This window comes from Pocillopora damicornis, chromosome 7, assembly GCF_964200805.1.
Source record: "Pocillopora damicornis chromosome 7, jaPocDami1.2, whole genome shotgun sequence".
Classification (NCBI taxonomy): Eukaryota; Metazoa; Cnidaria; class Anthozoa; order Scleractinia; family Pocilloporidae; genus Pocillopora; species Pocillopora damicornis.
The window spans coordinates 657,983-676,053 of record NC_142676.1 but is presented as its reverse complement, the minus strand read 5'-3'; the positions used below and the strand labels follow the sequence as shown (position 1 = coordinate 676,053).

The 18,071-nt window shown below is 37.5% G+C and overlaps 4 protein-coding genes across 4 annotated transcripts in view; 1 reads left to right on the top strand and 3 right to left on the bottom strand.

Moving 5' to 3' along the window:
- LOC113686885 (usherin) overlaps positions 1–2,037 on the bottom strand; it is a 30,445-nt gene extending 28,408 nt beyond the window's left edge. The window contains exons 1-2 of the mRNA XM_027204566.2: positions 1,306–2,037; positions 56–366 (exon numbers count right to left, since the gene is read on the bottom strand). Coding sequence (XP_027060367.2) covers positions 56–366; positions 1,306–1,772 — 778 coding nt within the window. The 5' untranslated portion in view covers positions 1,773–2,037. The remainder of the gene's footprint in view (positions 1–55; positions 367–1,305) is intronic.
- An 81-nt stretch (positions 2,038–2,118) lies between these two features.
- LOC113686916 (uncharacterized) lies at positions 2,119–5,449 on the top strand. Its single transcript, XM_027204600.2, has 2 exons — positions 2,119–3,861; positions 4,329–5,449. Exons 1-2 carry the CDS (start codon positions 2,341–2,343, stop codon positions 5,010–5,012), a joined length of 2,205 nt encoding a protein of 734 aa, XP_027060401.2. The 5' UTR covers positions 2,119–2,340; the 3' UTR covers positions 5,013–5,449.
- Positions 5,450–6,951: 1,502 nt separating this feature from the next.
- LOC113686922 (peptidyl-prolyl cis-trans isomerase) lies at positions 6,952–11,663 on the bottom strand. Its single transcript, XM_027204605.2, has 5 exons — positions 11,219–11,663; positions 10,806–10,836; positions 10,091–10,179; positions 9,400–9,496; positions 6,952–7,233 (listed from the first exon to the last, which is right to left on the bottom strand). Exons 1-5 carry the CDS (start codon positions 11,285–11,287, stop codon positions 7,022–7,024), a joined length of 498 nt encoding a protein of 165 aa, XP_027060406.2. The 5' UTR covers positions 11,288–11,663; the 3' UTR covers positions 6,952–7,021.
- A 1,380-nt stretch (positions 11,664–13,043) lies between these two features.
- On the bottom strand, positions 13,044–17,984 carry LOC113686917 (mitochondrial intermediate peptidase). The gene is made up of 3 exons (XM_027204601.2): positions 16,367–17,984; positions 15,032–15,514; positions 13,044–13,997 (listed from the first exon to the last, which is right to left on the bottom strand). Exons 1-3 carry the CDS (start codon positions 17,718–17,720, stop codon positions 13,708–13,710), a joined length of 2,127 nt encoding a protein of 708 aa, XP_027060402.2. The 5' UTR covers positions 17,721–17,984; the 3' UTR covers positions 13,044–13,707.
- Positions 17,985–18,071: the final 87 nt, after the last annotated feature.

Genomic DNA, 18,071 nt, shown 5'->3' with positions numbered 1-18,071 from the left:
TGATGGCAGAGGTAATTGACAGTTGATTGTTATCAAAGAGCGGTCACCTCCTTACCTCCATACTTCTGTCCAATTCGAATACCACCTCCAGAGTCATCAATATAATCACTCAGAGTCACAAAATTTGCATTCATAAGTTCACCATCAATGTAATATGACAGTGCTTTATCAATAACTGCTACAGTTATTAAATGCCACTCATTCGGTTGAAGCTTTTCACTTTGGCTTTGCAGAAGGTTGTATGTAGCAACTGATGCATTCCCAGTGGCAGGTCGATAGTAAAACATCAAGTTATAGTCCTTGATAACAAGTTGAAAGACATTGGCAAAATTTGGAGGAGTAGTCTCATCTTTAGAAATAATTGTGCTGTTCAGAATAAACACAAGAAATGAAAAAATCAAAATGCACATCCAAAAATTTGTAATTTTACATACATTGACATGACTTTTTAATTTGATTAATTGTACAATGTCAAAAATCCTTCCAAATATTTTGACTGCAGTGAGACAGAATTAAAACAAGATAATAAATTTTGAATGTGACAATGAAATAAAAACTGATTTTTCTTTTAACACTCAAGGATCACCAAAGATCTTTCAAGGATCTTTGAAAACCCCAAGTATTTTACAGGGTACCCCATCAGGGTTCATTACAATAATCTCAACAGTTCTAACAAACTTTTGGAAATCTCTCTCTCATGGAAGATGTAAAGTATTTGAGGATGTAATAAAATAAAACAAACCCTGAAATTTCCAAAAATAACTTTGTGCCATATTTAAATTTGACAAAACCAGCAAAACCACCAGACAAAGTCCACTCCAGAGAAAGGAAATAATGAAGCTCTAATGTGCATGGTGAAATTAAAGACAGAAAATCCAATATATCGATTATGAGAATACTACCGGAGAAGAGGATGAGTCAATTTTTTTAAACTTATCTCTCACTAAGTACAATTCCCTCAATTACATTACTTTTCTTTCTCATTCTCTGATCTGACAATGTTTTAAAATCATAGGGCAAGAACGCAAACGAACTCTTATTATAAATAACTTACCTAGGATATCATGTAAATATCAATTAATTTCCAGGATCGATTACATATACTTGATTGACTTGTTCGAAGTTATTTTGAGCTAATTAATTTCATGTACCTCTGAAAATGTTATTTTTGTTAATCGAACTTAATCGGAGAGAGTTGCATCTAGTTCGATAAAAACGGATTTACGACGGAGTACAATTTATCGATGTTAACGTTGATGTGCCCCCCAGCTGGAAAGTAACCTTAACATGGTAACATAAACTTACCCTTTGTTTCCTGCCTTCTGTTTAATCCAAACGCTGATAGTGAACCCAGGGTTCTGGACGTTTATAAATGGAACCCTCAAAGGTTGTAGGTATGAATTACCTTGAAATCGAAATGATCTGACAATAGTTCCATTCCTCGGATCGCCATCTTGAGTGACTCCAACTTTATTCGAAGTAAGCGCTAAATCTGTGGGAACAGGCTTGGCTGAACCACAATTTGTACAACAAGCAAATTCACAGTTCTTTTCAACGCAAGTCGTCAAAGATGTCTGTTTAGCCAACGACTGGCAATATTTACTAGATGTTGCTCCACAAGTTGAAGAAGAAGTGATCGGTTTTAGCACTGCAAGATCCTCTAATTTCGGGAAATAGCCTTGGCCATATGTTGAAGAAAGGTTCCAAATAAGTAAAATGTAGATGTACAAAAATTTCCTTTCTAGTTTCCAACGAACTTTAAAAGACATCATATTTCTAAAATTGGTTATGTGGTATTCAGTTCAGCTAGTTCTACTTGACATCGAGTGGGATCGGATACAAGAAACAAACAACGAATATTGGAAGGCGAACCCGTTCGAATGTAGATGGTTTGTCACCTCTGATTCACGCACATACATCTGATGAAGTCTTCCATCGTGCAATCGATTTAAAGACAGTGTTATTTACAATTTTACAATCTCTGCAACGATGATATGCTTTGGTATGTACAGCGCACATTAAATTGCAGATGACGCCGGTTGCTCCGTTTTGATTGGTTAGTCTATCCAATTCGGTTAAGTCTTAGCAACAGACCATTAGACAACAAAAAACGTTTGATTAAGATTTCGTTAGGGTATTCACAGTTTAAAAACAAAAACAGAAATTATTGTAAGGTCAATTCTATATTTTTTAGTTTATATTTTAAATAAAAACCACTGCGGCTAGTGAGTAAGACAAACAAAGCGCTCAGGAACTGCTTCCCTATCAACAGAACATCGAAGGGAACATTGGATTATCCATATTTGGAAAGCTAGGTAACCAGGTCGTGCGAGTGCCAAAATGGCGGCTTCTTCAGTGCCGTTTTATCCGCGAGTTAGAGAACCTTCTCCCTCACCTAATCGTTCAACCATGACATTGTGCAGCGTAGAAAGAAGTTTAAAATCCTGTTCAAAGGGTCGTTTGACTTATGACCCTCACTGGAAGCCGACAAGGGAAAACTTGGAGGAATTATCAAAGCCCCCTTCCTTGTCACTAAAGCTGTCCCCTGTTTCGCCATCATCGACCACACGTACAAGTAACAAAAGAGACGGTAATGTAATCTTCAGTGGCGAATTAGCAGAATCAAAAGATATAGGGGAATCAAACCAAACCGATGGCATGTCCTCTAGCAGCTATCGATCGGACACAGAAAGCGATTCGGAAAAAGAAACACGTGCTTCAAATGTACAAGTACCTATGCATGAGGAGTTGCTGGAGAAAGAACTTCAAGCAAGCTTCGATTGGACACATGTCGCTGTTTATAATTACGGAATGGAAAAGAAACGCCAAGCTGAAGAGGAGATAGCTACAAGAAAAAAAAAGATGGCAGAAAATTCAAAGAGATTGTGGGAGGAGAAAAATCGTTATTTACAACAAAAAGAGCACGAAAGGGTGGACGAAATGATCAAATCTGTGCAGGCATTACAGCGGGACGAGGAGAGAAAAACTGAAGAAGCCAAACAACGGCAACAGGAACTTAAACAGTCTCACGAAGCGTCGGCTGCGAGAGTTGTTAGAAAAGTTAAAGAAATGGAAGATTTAAGGTTAAGATTATTAAAAGAGGAACAGCAAGTTAAGAGAGGGCTACAACAGCTTGAGGCTTCATGCATAACTGTGAAAGAAACTGCACAAAATATAGAACAAATTTTCAAAGAATGCAAATTTCAATCATATTTGTCTACCTCTGCTTCAGACATCCTCAGTGAGACAAAGGAGGTGTTGAAGTTGTCCCTAAGCAATCTTAATAGTGCAAAAGAAAATGAGCGAGTGACAGAAGGAATTGGTGAGATTATGCAGAAATGTTTAATTCTTATTCCTGACTTGTTACAGAAAGCAAAAGAACTTGTTAATGAGTCAAATACCAAGGCTGCTAAGGATGAAGCTGATCGACAAATCAAGGAAGAGGCAAAAGCCAAAGAGGAAGAGGAAAAAAAACAACAAGCATTGAAAACTTCACAAGAAAAACAAACCGTCAGCTCCTCCACATCAAAACCAACTTCCAACTCCAGCGATCAATCAAAGACTGGGATATCAAAAGATCTTGCTTCCTGTATTTCAGCAACAGCATGGAAAGAGTTTTCCAGACTAGCAAGTTACAGAAGTGCTATTGTCAAAGAAGCAGAGCCACTGAATACTGACAAGACATTGAAGCAATATAAATTTGACCTTCACAAGGCTGTCACAACACCAATCAATGCTATATCTGACCAGTCACCCCGTCACCTGCGTGATAAGATTGAGCGCTTGGCTCAATTGTTGTCTGGGCAAGCTGTACAAATGGGAGGAAAACAGATCTCAATTATCAAGCATCCTGCAGCTAAGGTAAAATCATATTTTCCAACTCTCTTCATCCTAAGATCTGTGTTCATATTCTCCATAGCACTGCAAGGAGAATTTGTTTAACAGTTAAGAGCTCCTCCAGATAATTTATTTTACATGTACTCTCATTTCCTAATGTTTGATTCAACAGTGATCCTGAAAGGAGAAATTAGCTACTAGTCTAAGGAAGTTGAAGGATTAATGATACAAGTGGAAGTAGTACCTGAGTTTTTATACCTATAGAGCTAAACCTGGATGACTTTTCAGTTATTTTAATTTTTTTTTACCAACAGTTAAGGTGGAAAAAGACTTTTGATACCATTTCTTTGTCTTCATCATGATTGCTTAACTCACTGCTCCACCAGTCAGACTGTGCAGAATATTTTATGTCTTATATTTTGAAAATAATTCAAAAATCGTTACTGGCTCATGCTTTTAGCTGTTCGTAATACTTTGAACTTCAATTGCAGTCATTCTGTAAAGATCTCCTTGCAAAGAAACTTGTGCAGCAAGGATCACAGCAGGTTTCTTCTAGTCATAGTTCTGCATTTCCTATTGCTGCTGTTATTGTGGGGATCTGGTCCAGTTTTCCTGACATTGGTGATCTCATTCTGGCACAGTTCTGTGACCAGTGTCCATTCCTAGTGCCGTTTTACATACCAAGGACAGCTGAATTGACAGATGTAGAATACTTTGCATCACTTGGCTATCAGTGTTCTGAGGGTGAGATTGAAGAACAAGACAAATTTCTAAAGCGCATGACTGGCATTGTGCGACTATATGCAGCTGTTATCTCATCTCTACCTCCACAAGGACAATCCCAACAACACCCTTTTGGACTTGAAAAAGGTTGGACGTGGTTGGCAAGAATGCTGAACCTAGACCCAAGGCCTGATTACACTGCTACAGCTCTCTATGAATTCCTGGCTGTGGCAGGACATGCTCTGATGAGGCAGTACAAGAAACAATTTGGAAAACTGCTGAATATACTTGTGTTAGAATATGTGCCCAAGATAGAGAAGGTAACAGCTAAGGCACAGAGTGGACCTGTGGTGAGACTTAAAGTGTTTTTGGAAACATGTATTAAAGATCAAAAGATTCCAGTTCCGGACGGCTACCTCACTCCCAATTGGTGGCGCTCCCCAAGCTATTAGAACAGTTTCCCAACCCGATAACTCTTGGACGTGATACAAATGTATCCACTCCTAATAATGTATTCTCCAGCCGACAGTTGATGAAAAAGAAAAATGTATTAGCTGGAGGGTGTTTCCAGTATCTTGACTTAAAACAAAATTTTCTGACATTATTTAGAAGGAATGTTTAGCAGCTGGAAAGGAGAATCGCAAATGAGATCAGAGTGCAAAGCTTTCTCTGAGAATAACAAGGTAGCAAGCTGACCCACAATAACATGGAAATGTTTACACTGGGGCCAATATTAGAAAAAATGAACATAACATGTACTTTTGGGTGTCTCTAAGCCACAACTTTCCCAGTTTTTTATTTTTTAATTCTGACTTCACAGTTCAATATAATTATCACTGCACAATTTATAGCGAAAGAGCTGAAGGACAATTTAAGTGGATCTTCACTTTTTCAGCTATGTTCTTATTATTTTATGTGATAATGCTAACAAACAACCGCAACATATCTCCAAAAGAAACCCTGCATTTTCTCTGATACTTTGCCAACAGCACTGTGTGGATAATCCTGACTGGTTGCTTTCTCTTTACCTTTGTTTTTTTACTCCAAGGAACGAGCCAACAAGAAGGAAAAACTAAACTGCATACAATAGATATGACTAGTATGTGGTTTTCAATTTCTCTAAGGTCATAAACCTGATTATGGTAGATCCATCAACCAATCAAAATCAGGTTTGCAGTCTCCGAGTCTCACAGTCACAGTATATATAAAGTCTTTATTCCATCATAAGATAAAACTACATATCTTATGTTACAATGAATTGAAAAAACTACAGAAATCTACATACACATTATGAATTAAAAAGTATATCATTACAATAAATGGAGCTTAAATATCAACCTATCTACAGTGATCTGTTGTTTCAGTATTCATTTAATTTAATATTTTTAACTCCCCAAACTGCTTGTCACTGGGAGCCATAACCATTGTGAGAATTTGGCAGCAAGCTTGCTTTGTCATTCATCATGTTTTCTTGATGGACAGTGCGAACGTCAGATTCAATAATAATTTAAAATGAGGCCAAGTGATTTAACTCGAAACAGTGTTACTTGATAGTCAAAATATCGGTATGGTACACATGCAAGAGGTACTTTGAAAGAGGGGGTAAGTTTCTGAACAAAATGTGGTGCTGTGTTAGTGAGAGAGTAAAACAAGAAAATCTGGTTTTATTAACCAAGTTGATAATATAAATTAGCCACCATGAAAAGTTTCAAAGCTGACGTTTCAGGCATTAAACCTTTTCAGAGGGAATGACGAATAAAATTCACTCTAAACAAGGGCTAATGCTTAAAATGTCAGCTTTGGAAAATTATCAACTCAGTTTATAAAACCAAATTATCCCACAGAATTTGTTCACTCTGAGCACCAATTCTTTGATGAATTAACTCCACCATAACTTTAATAAATATTCCTCAAGTGTGTTATTGACAAAAGCATGCACCCTAACAAGTTTCCTAATTCATGTCCAACCATATCACCCCAGGATAATTTTTCTTCAGGTGACATAGCCATCATTCCTCACCTTCTGCCCATCCAATTACTACTTGACCCTACTTCTGACACTTGCCAGTAGAACGGGCATAATATTTTGGCATTTTTCAGTGGAATGGAGGCAAGCACAAAGTGCAAGTCATGCGTGATTGGAGGAGTGTAAAAAATTATTTTTAAGGTATTCTTTCACCTTCCTCCCCTCGTTTATGACTTGTGCTTTGGGATGGCCTAATGATTGTCTCCATTTGCCTGTGAAATGCAAAAATTTTATGCTTGTTTTGCAGGCTCTCTGATACTGGATAGCAAAATACAATGTGGCCCCCATTTAGACCAGCTTACAGCTGAACTAGGCCAGCCTGGTTAAACAATGATAATAAACAAACAAACAAGTCAAACCCAAAATGCAAAGGAGCATGAAAGTTTATTTCTTACAAACTACTGTTTTACAGTTTTACTATGAAGAGCAGAATTTTCATGACAGCTGACCACAATTAGCGATGACCACTGTCTTGCTAGTTTTGCCTGAACGGGAACCAACACCCTCCATTTTCGTTACAACATCCATTCCCTCCACCACACTTCCAAACACCACATGCTTCCCATCCAAATGAGCGGTTTTCGCTGTGCAAATGAAGAACTGAGACCCATTTGTGTTTGGACCAGCATTTGCCATGGATAGAATTCCTAAAAGAAAGAAAAGTATACAGGAAAGAGTGAATAGAAACTATACTGTTTACTACAGATTAACAACAGATTGCAGAATACTTGGGTTTGGTAAGTAATCTCTGAAAAAACTGATTTTGCCACTGTATGCTCAGGGATTAGTGCCAGAATATTGTAGCATTATAGAACCAGTGATGAGAAGAAGGATGTAATGTAAACTTGGGGGTATTATTCAATTAAAAAACTAGTCAGAGCAGTTTTCGGTTGAGTTTTGAAAAGCCAAAACCACAGTAATCACAGTAGCCAATGGAAGTTAAGGTTGAGATCAGCAAGTTTCCTGGACCAATCACAGACCAAAGTTAAGCAAAACCAAAGTTATCATGGATTTCTTTCCAAGCTTGATTTAAAACTGCTCTTTTGGCAGGGTTCAAGTTATAGAAAAAAAGCATACAACGTAAGACTAACAATGAATGAATATAACTGTTATCTGGATCTTGGTCAAAGATGCAACAAAGATTAGGCTTTTCACAGGCAAACAATTAATTATGCATGAAAAGAGTAAGTTTCTGAGAAACTATGGTGCTGCATTGGTGGGAGAGTATAACAGGGTAATTTAGTATTGTCAACTGAGTTGTTAATGTAAATTGGCCACTGTAAAGAGTTTAAAAGCTGACGTTTTGATCTGTAGCCCTTTGTCAGAGCGATTGGAGGAATTGTGGCTGGTGTGAAAAAACAAGTTAGAATAAATAAGTTGAATGAAAAGCACTTGTTGATACAATGGGGATTGAGAGTGTTGATTTGAAAGAAAAATTTTTGTTATAGAATTTTGTGGCTTTCTGAATTGCCTAGATCTAGAGAAAGGCTAATTAATGGTTACTAATTACTAATTATGTTCTTTGTTAATTATCACTCTGTGAAATGTTTTAAGCCAGTGCTTCAAATGACCAGACCTAATGCATGCATTCCATGAAGAAACTTAACTTAATTGTCTTTGCCGAGGTTTGAACCTCACGGATAAATAAATTGGGTTAAAAAGGAGAGCAAGTTTGGTTAGCATACTCAGAGCTCGTTCAGAGAGCATGGAAGTATTTTAAGCTCCCTGAAAATAAATGTATATATATTCTTTATGTGTTCCTCCAGTAAATTCCTTCAGTAAAAGAGTATGTTAAACATTTGCATTCTCATATTTGGCTGTGAGGCAAACACCTTATAAATAAAACATTTCAAAGATCCATTTTTTCCATCTGACAACTGAAGAATGTGCTATTTGTCATGAGTGCCTGTTTACAGTATTTACCTGTGTATAATACGCGCCCATGTATAATACACACCCTTGTTTTTAACCAAATTTTTCAGAAAAAAAAGTTTTCACAGCAAAATGTAATCCAGGCTAACATATTCATTTCCAACTCAAGCCATGCAGCTTTCTTGCCATGGTTTGCCTGTTTGAGCCAAGGCATATTTTCCAAGTTCTCTTTACTTTTTCACCACAACCTGACTAAACATTCCAAGACTCCAAATTCTCATTCAGCAGCACAGTTTCCATTTTGCTCTGCAAACTGGCTAATTCTGAGCTTTTCAGACACTGTGTAGCTTTAACGTTTAGCCATGGTAAGTTTTGTTTCCATACTGAATTTCCGATTGCTTGTGATGAAAGTAATACAGTGTGACCATGATGTTTATCTTGTCAGCTGTTTGCTAAATACTCCACTAAATCTTTTCATGGATCGAAATTGAAAATGTTTCACTGGTAGATTATTAAACTTAAGCTAATAAAGACCAATTATTACCAAGCTTTTGTTACTTTTTTTGTTGTGTTTTTAATGTATGCACATTAAAACACACCTGACAAACAGTAGAATCTGTGCATAATACACACTGCAACTTTGATGGTAATTTTTATAGAAATATTGTGCATATTATACACGGGTTAATACCATACAAATGCTTATGAAGTATCAATGGAAATTACATTTTGCCCTATTCTTGCAACAAATAAATCCGATGAAGATTAAATGGGAAAAAGAATTAAACAGTATTTACAAAGTAGTTGTTTCAATGAAGTGGTCACTTAAAGAATGATTGCTGGAGATGGTTGACTTAAGTAATGACAAAAGCAGTAACTGTATTAAACATAAACTTTTAAAATTAAAAAAATTACCTTCACAGGGTAACACCATAACTAACCTTTGCCAGTGTGTTTCAGTGAAAAATTTTCATCTGCAAATTTTTCACCGTAAATGGACTTGCCCCCAGTTCCATTTCCTCTGGTGAAATCTCCACCCTAGGAGATTTAAGGACAAAATGACAAAAAGGAATACACTTTGAAAATGGAGCCAGAGTTTTGATGCTTTTGGAGACTCCACAGGCAGAATGAGATCTTTAACCCTTTAACTCCTAAGATCTCCTTAGTAATTCTCCTTACTGTTTGCCAAATAGTTCTTGTGATGTTAGCTTTGAGAATTTGGTATTGCATCAACTAATAATTCCCTAATTAATATTTTTATTTATTCTCATCACTTGTCTTCTTGATATTGTGTTGATATTGTAAGGAGAAATTCTGTCTTGGTCACTCATAGGAGTTAAAGGGTTAAACTATTTGACCCCTTGGAGTGATCTTAGGGGTGTAATTTCTCCTGACAACATCTCCCCTGTATCACATATTGAGGTCACGAGAATAAAGGAAATGATCACCAACCAAAGAAGCTCTTGATTGTTAAATAAAATCTCCTTTTCAGCATCTTGGGAAAGGAGTGCAGAACAGTATGGAGAATATGCTTACTGATGCTTTGAGTGTAGAGGGTTAAGCTAAATTGCCAAAGCTGAGCCCTTGAATAAAGACAGAAATTAAAAATTTGTTTCTCTCGGAAAAACTAACCTGGCACATGAAGCCTGGAATAATACGGTGAAATTTACTCTCCTTGAAGCCAAACCCTTTCTCTCCAGTACACAAAGCACGGAAGTTCTCTGAAAAATGGAGATGATTAGTTAGTTTTAACAATCCACTTCTTTGCTACTCTAACAGGAGATCCCAACAATTGTTAAAGATTAACACTACCACCTATTGCAAGTTATCAGGGTTCTTCTTCTCTCAGTAAGTGTATAATAAAATGCTTTTGGATATTACCGTACATTTCCTCTCAATTTCAAATATTCAGGCGATGTCATTACTTGTGAGCGTGTCCTGTGGCCAATACAAAAACAATTTTACGGTGTGCTTCACCGAAGGTACCCTCAACGATCAACAGGTTGGTAAACACATGTAAAGTTACCGAGTTCCCAAAGAGAGAGAGAGGGAGAGAGAGAGTTTTCATAAAGTTTTCCAATCCTTTGTGCTAAACGAGGTTCACAACTATTTGTAAAAACCATATTGTACTATCAAACGCCAAATAAGAAAGCCCTGGGTTTTTTTAAACAATTTATTGCATGAAAAGGTGTTAAATTGGCGATTTAGATCATTTGCAGAACGTCCTTGGTTTGCGACTGAACAAACTCTTCATCTCGCGCCTTCCTTCGGATTTCAAGCGCCCCTCGAGAATGAAAGAACAAAATTCTACCTGAAGGTGTTCAAACTAGTTGTTGTAATAACATACCTGCAGTCTTCGGAACTACATCGTCTCTAAGCTGCAAGGCAAAGATGTAAAGTAATTGTACTCATGTTAGAGGATATATAAGTTAAAATATCGTAGATCGATCTATATATGTATATATCTCGCTGTGGTAACTCCTCAGTCCGTGAGGTGCAATAGATTAAAGAGTTGAGCAAAACAGCTGAACCTATCATCAGCATATATAATTCGTCTGGCCTTACGTTGACAAAAGATAAGGAGCATTGATTCTTCAATTAGTAAGTTTCCATGCTTTTTCGACGCAGAATTCTGATTAAGATATTTCAAACGATGCTTTTTCCGGTTTCCTGTCAATTTTCTCTTTCGCTATTATCGTCGGATTTAGTCGTCGCGTGTTAAACGCTCACATAGTCAAGCGCCTAGTTTGTTCCACAAACCTCAAACACAATACGTCCGGCTGGCGCTCCATCAATGGAAATATCGAAATAAACCTTTGGTCTGGCCATGACTGCACTAACAAACTGCTGTACTAGAGAGCGAGTTCTTTATGATGGCAGCTTCGGTGAGGAGAAGAGCACGTGTGAAGAAGAAATAACCGTGAGTGATTCGATGGTTCGAACACCCCAGCAAGCATTGAGGATATGAATAATGAGATTTGATTCGTACACAAGACAATAGCTGTCAGATCGGGAAATAACATTACTAATTACAAAGACTTCTATGGGAGAGGCAGGGAACAATTTTGTGCAGTGATCATGTAAAAAAAATTATCAGTTATTACTAAAAATGGAGCTACAATGTCTATGCATCTTCTTACGAATATATTCCACGCGTTGGTATGGTGAAAATAGCCGAAAATGCTCCAAATAATTTTACTGTTCAACCTGGAGTGAGGTTTACCGGTTAAGTACCATCGAAAAAGTGGGCGGGGGAGGGGCGGAGAGAGGGCGAGATAACCTTTTCTTAGTTCCCCTCAAAGTTAGTTAAGACTAGAGGCTTTTTCAACAACGCGACTATAGAATAAGAATGGAAACAATAAAAAGTAAGTTGATAAGTAGAGGTAATCACATGATTTCGAGTGCAATTTGGAACAAATAAGCACGAGTAAATATTTTCAACGACTGACTTTACAAATGCTTATTTATTCCAAATTGCACGGGAAAAATTATGTGATTACGTATTAATAGTATACATGGAAAAATACGAGATAGCTTATTATGGTGATGCAGAAGCAAAGTGCGCGTATCAAGTGCAAAAATAATTATTCAAACCGTGCGTTTGGTCAAAACAACCGCTTACGATCAAAACAATAATTTACAATGATATTTTCACATCTTTAAGGCGCAAAAAGGTTCAAAGTCCGGCTAAACAGTTCAAGGAATTATTCAGTCTGGTTTGTTACTTCTTTGCACTGAATTAACCCTCTTCTGCATTGAATTACCTTAAAAACCGCATTCATTGTAACCAATCAGAACCGACTAATTTTTTCATGTATCTTGTTAAGATTAAGATAAAGCAGCAATAAAGACAGCTCAGTCTTTCCGATGCAAACTTACCCAATACAACTCATGGGGTAGGAAAGAATAACAAAAAGAGGAAAAACCCCTTGGGAGAATTAAGGCCAGGGTCACGTGATGTCATTTATAGACCTTTAATTTGGTGTTCATGATTATTATCCTTTTAGGTACATAAAAATAAACCTCCTTAAGCCTTTGAATGAAAATTGAACTGTTCTTTAACACTCGTCCTGACCAGAAAGGCTTGTATTTATGAATAAATTATAGGAGAAAGGCATTCAGGCCCTCCATTTGTAAAACAGGTCTAAGCTCTAGATCTGGACAGAAGGATGAGTTGGTCAGATTGTTGTGGTTGATTTCTAAATGCAAATAATAGCTGTTACACAGCAATTCAAGATAATAATTTTAAGTTCTTTTGGAATGCAGTTGGAATAAAATTGATTTGAGTCAAAAGGCCAGGGCAGTTGCATTTTGTAGGTTGAGTACAAAATAAGTTGTAAATCAAAGATATGATTGTTTTTCCTGATTATGATCACTGAATGTTTAAGTGAATTTCTCACAATCAAACAATATGCTACATTTCAGATAGCCATGCCTCATCATTCAACCTAATCACCTGATAAAGACTGGCAGTTAACCTGTAAGAACCTGTGACTTCCAGAGAGTCACAGGGTAACATCATGTAATGATGGCTACATAGATTAGCTTACGGTGCTCAACAAAACAAATGCACAAATACCACATGTAACAATTCCAAGTGTTTATTACGAAGATACAAAGATGTGACATACATAGCAGTTAAAACCTGGTTTGGTAGTAAAAATTTCTGACTGCTGGACCTTAAGTCCATTTGAGGCCATGCCTGGCTGTCTGACCAGAAGTGTAGAATTCTGGGTGTCAACAACCATGCAATATTTACGGTATGCACAAGCTCAGAACATTTATCCACTAGAACAGCAAACTAATTTTTGGAATGGCTTGACATTCTTAAACAAACATTTGATATTCTCAAGAAGTTTGAAAGAACCTTTCTGACTGCAGGGCATTTAGTCTATTTGAGACCATGCCCAGCTGTCAGGCAATTATCACTGCCTAGCAATTGTCACAACGAAAACAAAAGACAGAAAGATTATCAAAGACTGAAGTTTTTGACGTTTTTTAAAACTATTTTTATCAAATTTTTATGTTTATTCTTATTTTTTTGAAATTCCACAATGTTCCAGCATGTTCCGCTGTTCCAGCATGTTCCAGCATGTTCTGGCACATTGTTGGATGTTCTGGCATGTTCCAGCATGTTCTGGTTTTCCAGGTTTTAGCACAGGCCATCACAACCTTGCCATCCTAGTCTGATAGCTACAACTGATAGCAACTCTTAGCTGTGACAAAAATAGTTCAAACTTCACATAAAGTTAAGATTGAAAAAATGGATTTGAGGATTTCAGATCATCCAGCAATGACTGCACCAGGTCGCTAGTGGCAAATTTCTTCTCCAGCATGTCCTCAACAAGGAAATTTGGTTCTCTTCCACCTCCATAAGCCAGCATAGTGTGACGATATCTTTCACCCATTTCTCGTGAAAAAGGATCATTGGCAAAGCACTGATGCCAGATACGTGATGCTACAGCTCTGGACCACAAGTATGAATAATACTTTGCTCCATAACCATTGAGATGGCTGAACCTCTGTTGCCAAGCTGTCCCTAGAATTATATGATTCAAAAGGAGGATCATGTACCAGAAATGAACTTGAGAATTGGAACCTTCTCAGGTTGATGTCAGCCAAAAGGAGACAGTGGACACTTTTGGGCAGATTTCTGGTAGAGTACTCAGCCTTTGAATGTAATAAAGTGTATTCTTTGCCCAGCTAATGTACTACTCCTGGAATATTTTAAAAGAGAGCTCTACGATTTGACTTAACCAACACCTTTTGTGGCTTAACCATTTAAACCTTCGAGTGACTAGCAACTAATTTGTCCTTATAGTAATACTACACAATCATGAGAATAAAGGAAAAGATTGCCAATAATATAAGAAGCTTTGATTGTTAAACTAATTCTCATTGTAACAACTGAAACAAATGTAAAGAGAAGAGTGTGGAGAATATATATATTATTCTGTTATGGTGAGAAGGGTTAAGAGAGAAAATTGTGACCTGGTGGTTAGAATAGAGGACTGGATCAAAATGTTCATATTTAGCCCAGGCAGGTGTCACTGTGCTGTGTTCTTTGGCAAGACACCTCATTCTCACTCTGCTTCTTTTCACTTAGTAGTACCACAGGACTTCCAATTAATTGTCAATTGTTACTGGAAGCAGGATGGGCCTCCTGGCTTATTTAGCAATTTGAAAATTTTCAACTTGCCTTAGAAAAGATCGTATCACAGCTGACAATCAATGGAGGTTTTCTCACAACTGATAACAAATTTTGGGTTATTCTGCCCTCATGTGCAGTACTTTGGCAGCTGCACAACCTTACAGTGCATTTACCATCTTATTAAAAAGTCTTGACAAAGGGCAGTTACAATGTCCAAAATGCTGGCTCATGCTGAGTCAGTTGCTTTAAAAGTATTCACCCAATTGTATGTATATGGAGAGATATCAACAAAAGAACCACAGATTGTGTCTAATTTGGACCAATCACAGCAAAGTTTCAATTGGAAATTAAAGTATTGGGATTATTGCTAAAAATGAAAGCCACTTAAATCCGTTAATAAAACCTACACACACACAACCTACCTGGTGCATGTGGTATCAGTGTGTACTTCTCTTGAACTTGGGCCAGAATATCTGTAGTAGATCCACCTAATGGGTGCTCACTATGATAAATCTGATCAATCATTGCATAGAGAACCTGCCGCTGCATCTCCAAAGCTCCAAACATTGTCCGCCCTTGACAGAGGCGCCGTGCAAATTCCTCTGGCAGGCTTTGCCCAGTTTTATGATGACGGGCAAACTTCATCAACACTCTTGGGTCCCATGCAAAGTACTCCATGAGTACTGAAGGAACCTCAGCAAAGTCTGTGGAACACCTGGTACCTGTCACATGTTGATACTGAGTGCGGGCCAGCATGGAATGCATTGCATGACCCATTTCATGAAACAAGTTTTCTACCATGCTATGACTGAGAAGTGGAGGGGAAGACACCCCAGGGGAAGGAAAGTTGCACACCACAACAACAATGGGAAGCTGGTAGGATCCATCATCAAGTTCTCGACCACCTAGAAGCAAGATAAAGACAATACTAATGCACTAAGTACAATAAACTTTCACAGATACAACATGAAAGCAAAACTTTAGCTCACTGTGTTCATTACTTCATAAAACAAAAAAGTTATTTTGCAATTATATAATGAAATAATTAATTAGTACCAGTAATTTCCTGAAAGACTCTCTTCCAGTGAAGGAGTCATCAAGGATAAGAAGCACTGCTTCTTTGCAGTCACTTTAAGAAAGAGATGTGCTTAACAGCTTAACACAAGTTTAGCTAACAGAAGTAGATATACATGTATCGTGTACTTCTTGCTGTCAGTGTGTTAGCTCTGTTGTCAGCCAAAATATTCTGATTTATCACTCTGAGCTCACACTTTTCTACACTAAACAGACAAAGCTCAGAAAGCCTTGAAAGTGATAATTTGGCAAAATTTCTTGAGCACAGATATTGAGAAATACAAGATGGAAACAAACTTGAAAATAGTCACAATATAGACACAGCTGGATTCTAAGCTACCTACAAGAAATCAAAGACTTATGAGAGGGAATTGTAGCCATGTCTTTTAAAAGTTTCCTAGTTTCCAATCTCTGTGCAGCATTAACATTTAAGTTTCTTCACCAGTCAATTATGAGTCAGATTTTTAGAGTATCTATAAGTCACTTTGTATAAGTATCCTAACTGCCAGGTATCTTCTTGCTGTCCTTTCTTTGTTTGATTTTAATTTACATCAGTTGTTACCATTGTAAACAGATACTCACGTCATTTCTTCATGTATTTCAGAAACCACTGGTTAAGTAACTAAATCTTAAAAATCTAGGATGCATTTGCTAAAGTCATTGTATTTCTACATGTATCCTACCTCTTATAGTAAAGTGTGAATCTTGCTGTAATTTCTCTGCTCTGTTGAAGAAGTCACAATAGATGTAACCCAGGAGTCCCTCTGTCTCATGTACCACACCCAATTTTTGGACATCAGAAAACCACAATTCTCCCTCAGCTGGTTCCTGAGCTTCTAATGTTATTCCAAACAGAGCCCTGAATAACAAATCCAACCCATCCATGCAAGCTCCGAGTGGAAAGTATGCTGATATAGATGAACTGTTTATCTTTGCTGATTGATATTTAGCTATACCTGAGTAGTAGTGCAGATCCCATGGCATGATTTCCTTTAAGTTTTGATCTTTTGTCATCTCTCTCTTCAACCTGGTCAATAATTGTATTTCCGTATGTGCTGGTTTGAGAAGTACATTTGCAGCTTGTTTTAAAAAGTCCATGACATTTTCTGGAGATTTTGCCATTGTTCCAGTTAATGCACGATGAGAATAGCTTGGATAGTTTACCAGCTGAGCAAGTTGATGGCGCAAGGTAAGAAGTAAATCCAGAGTTTTGCATTGTGATTCTACTGGCTTCAAGCAGGTCAAATATGCCAATTCACGTAACTTCTCATTATTAGAGTCCAGAAATGCAGAGTCTATAAAGATATGATCACCATCCACTGGGTAGATTCGAGCAAGTTCATCACCCAATGGCAAATGGGAGATTGGAACTTGAACAGGAGATGCTGCTGCATGAGAGAACTGCGCACCAACAACTAACAAAGCCTCCTGAAGCTCAACAAAATGCCTGCGTTTCACTTCCTCTAGGTGAATACCACTCTGTTCAAAATCAAATAAAAATAACTCCCCAACTCTTCTTGTTTCCTCATTCATCTGATGTGTGTCAGTGGAGAGAAGCTTCCTCAATGCATGGTAAAGACCAGGATTGGTGTTAAGCTCTTCCACATAGCCACTTATGCCCCTCGAAGTGTCTTCTGCTGCTCCTCTAACCTGATCATCTGGATGTGTCAATCTCACAAATTCTGCCAAATCAGCCGCGGCACACAGAGTATCAGACAGCTTATCAAACAGCCCCACTAACCGAGGGGTTGGGTTTGACTCCAACACATCGTTAACAATTTTAACACCTTCTGACAAGGCTCGATTTTTTAGAACTAAAAATCCAGACGAACTAGTCAACTCTTGCACACTAAAAAGACCAGTTGGCTCTAAACACCGGTCCTGTTTAGGGTGGGGAGAATTAAAAGCTGTAGCTAATGGACTCCAAGTTGTCACAGTGAATTTTGTCTGCTGTACTAAAGGTGGTACATTTCTCCTCCACCGCAAGGCTAAACAATCATTTCTTAGAAAAAATCTTGAAGTTAACAAGGTCCTCATGATCTCAAAATGGTTGAAGAAGCTAAAATTTCGGTTATTATTAACAAAAACGACGTTACAGAAACTCCGTACAATTTTGCGCCATCTTGCTTTTCACTTAAGATCTGTGTACGTCGTATAAGAACAAGCATAATGTCACGACAGGCCTGACGTCGTTTGCATACCTCTATCAGTATATGACACCTGCGTACCTACCCCTCCCCTAAGCCAGCTACAATGTTAAAAAAAAAAATAAATAAATAAACAAACAAACAAAAAAATAGAAAAAAATTAGGGAAAGACAAACAAGTAAATAGAAAGTAGAAACAACAAAAAGACACCAACAATGATAACAACTTTGTTAGAGGTAAT

Excerpts from the sequence above, each read along its gene's own strand:
- LOC113686916 (XM_027204600.2), top strand. The coding sequence starts at position 2,341 with ATGGCGGCTTCTTCAGTGCCGTTTTATCCGCGAGTTAGAGAACCTTCT. Across the intron at positions 3,862-4,328 it reads TCAAGCATCCTGCAGCTAAG|TCATTCTGTAAAGATCTCCT; the intron begins GTAAAATCATAT and ends CTTCAATTGCAG.
- LOC113686922 (XM_027204605.2), bottom strand. The coding sequence starts at position 11,287 with ATGGCCAGACCAAAGGTTTATTTCGATATTTCCATTGATGGAGCGCCA. Across the intron at positions 10,180-10,805 it reads TGTAGTTCCGAAGACTGCAG|AGAACTTCCGTGCTTTGTGT; the intron begins GTATGTTATTAC and ends TCCATTTTTCAG. Across the intron at positions 7,234-9,399 it reads ACTGAAACACACTGGCAAAG|GAATTCTATCCATGGCAAAT; the intron begins GTTAGTTATGGT and ends TCTTTCTTTTAG.
- LOC113686917 (XM_027204601.2), bottom strand. The coding sequence starts at position 17,720 with ATGAGGACCTTGTTAACTTCAAGATTTTTTCTAAGAAATGATTGTTTA. Across the intron at positions 15,515-16,366 it reads TTCACACTTTACTATAAGAG|GTGGTCGAGAACTTGATGAT; the intron begins GTAGGATACATG and ends TCTTGCTTCTAG. Across the intron at positions 13,998-15,031 it reads ACTGATACCACATGCACCAG|GGACAGCTTGGCAACAGAGG; the intron begins GTAGGTTGTGTG and ends ATATAATTCTAG.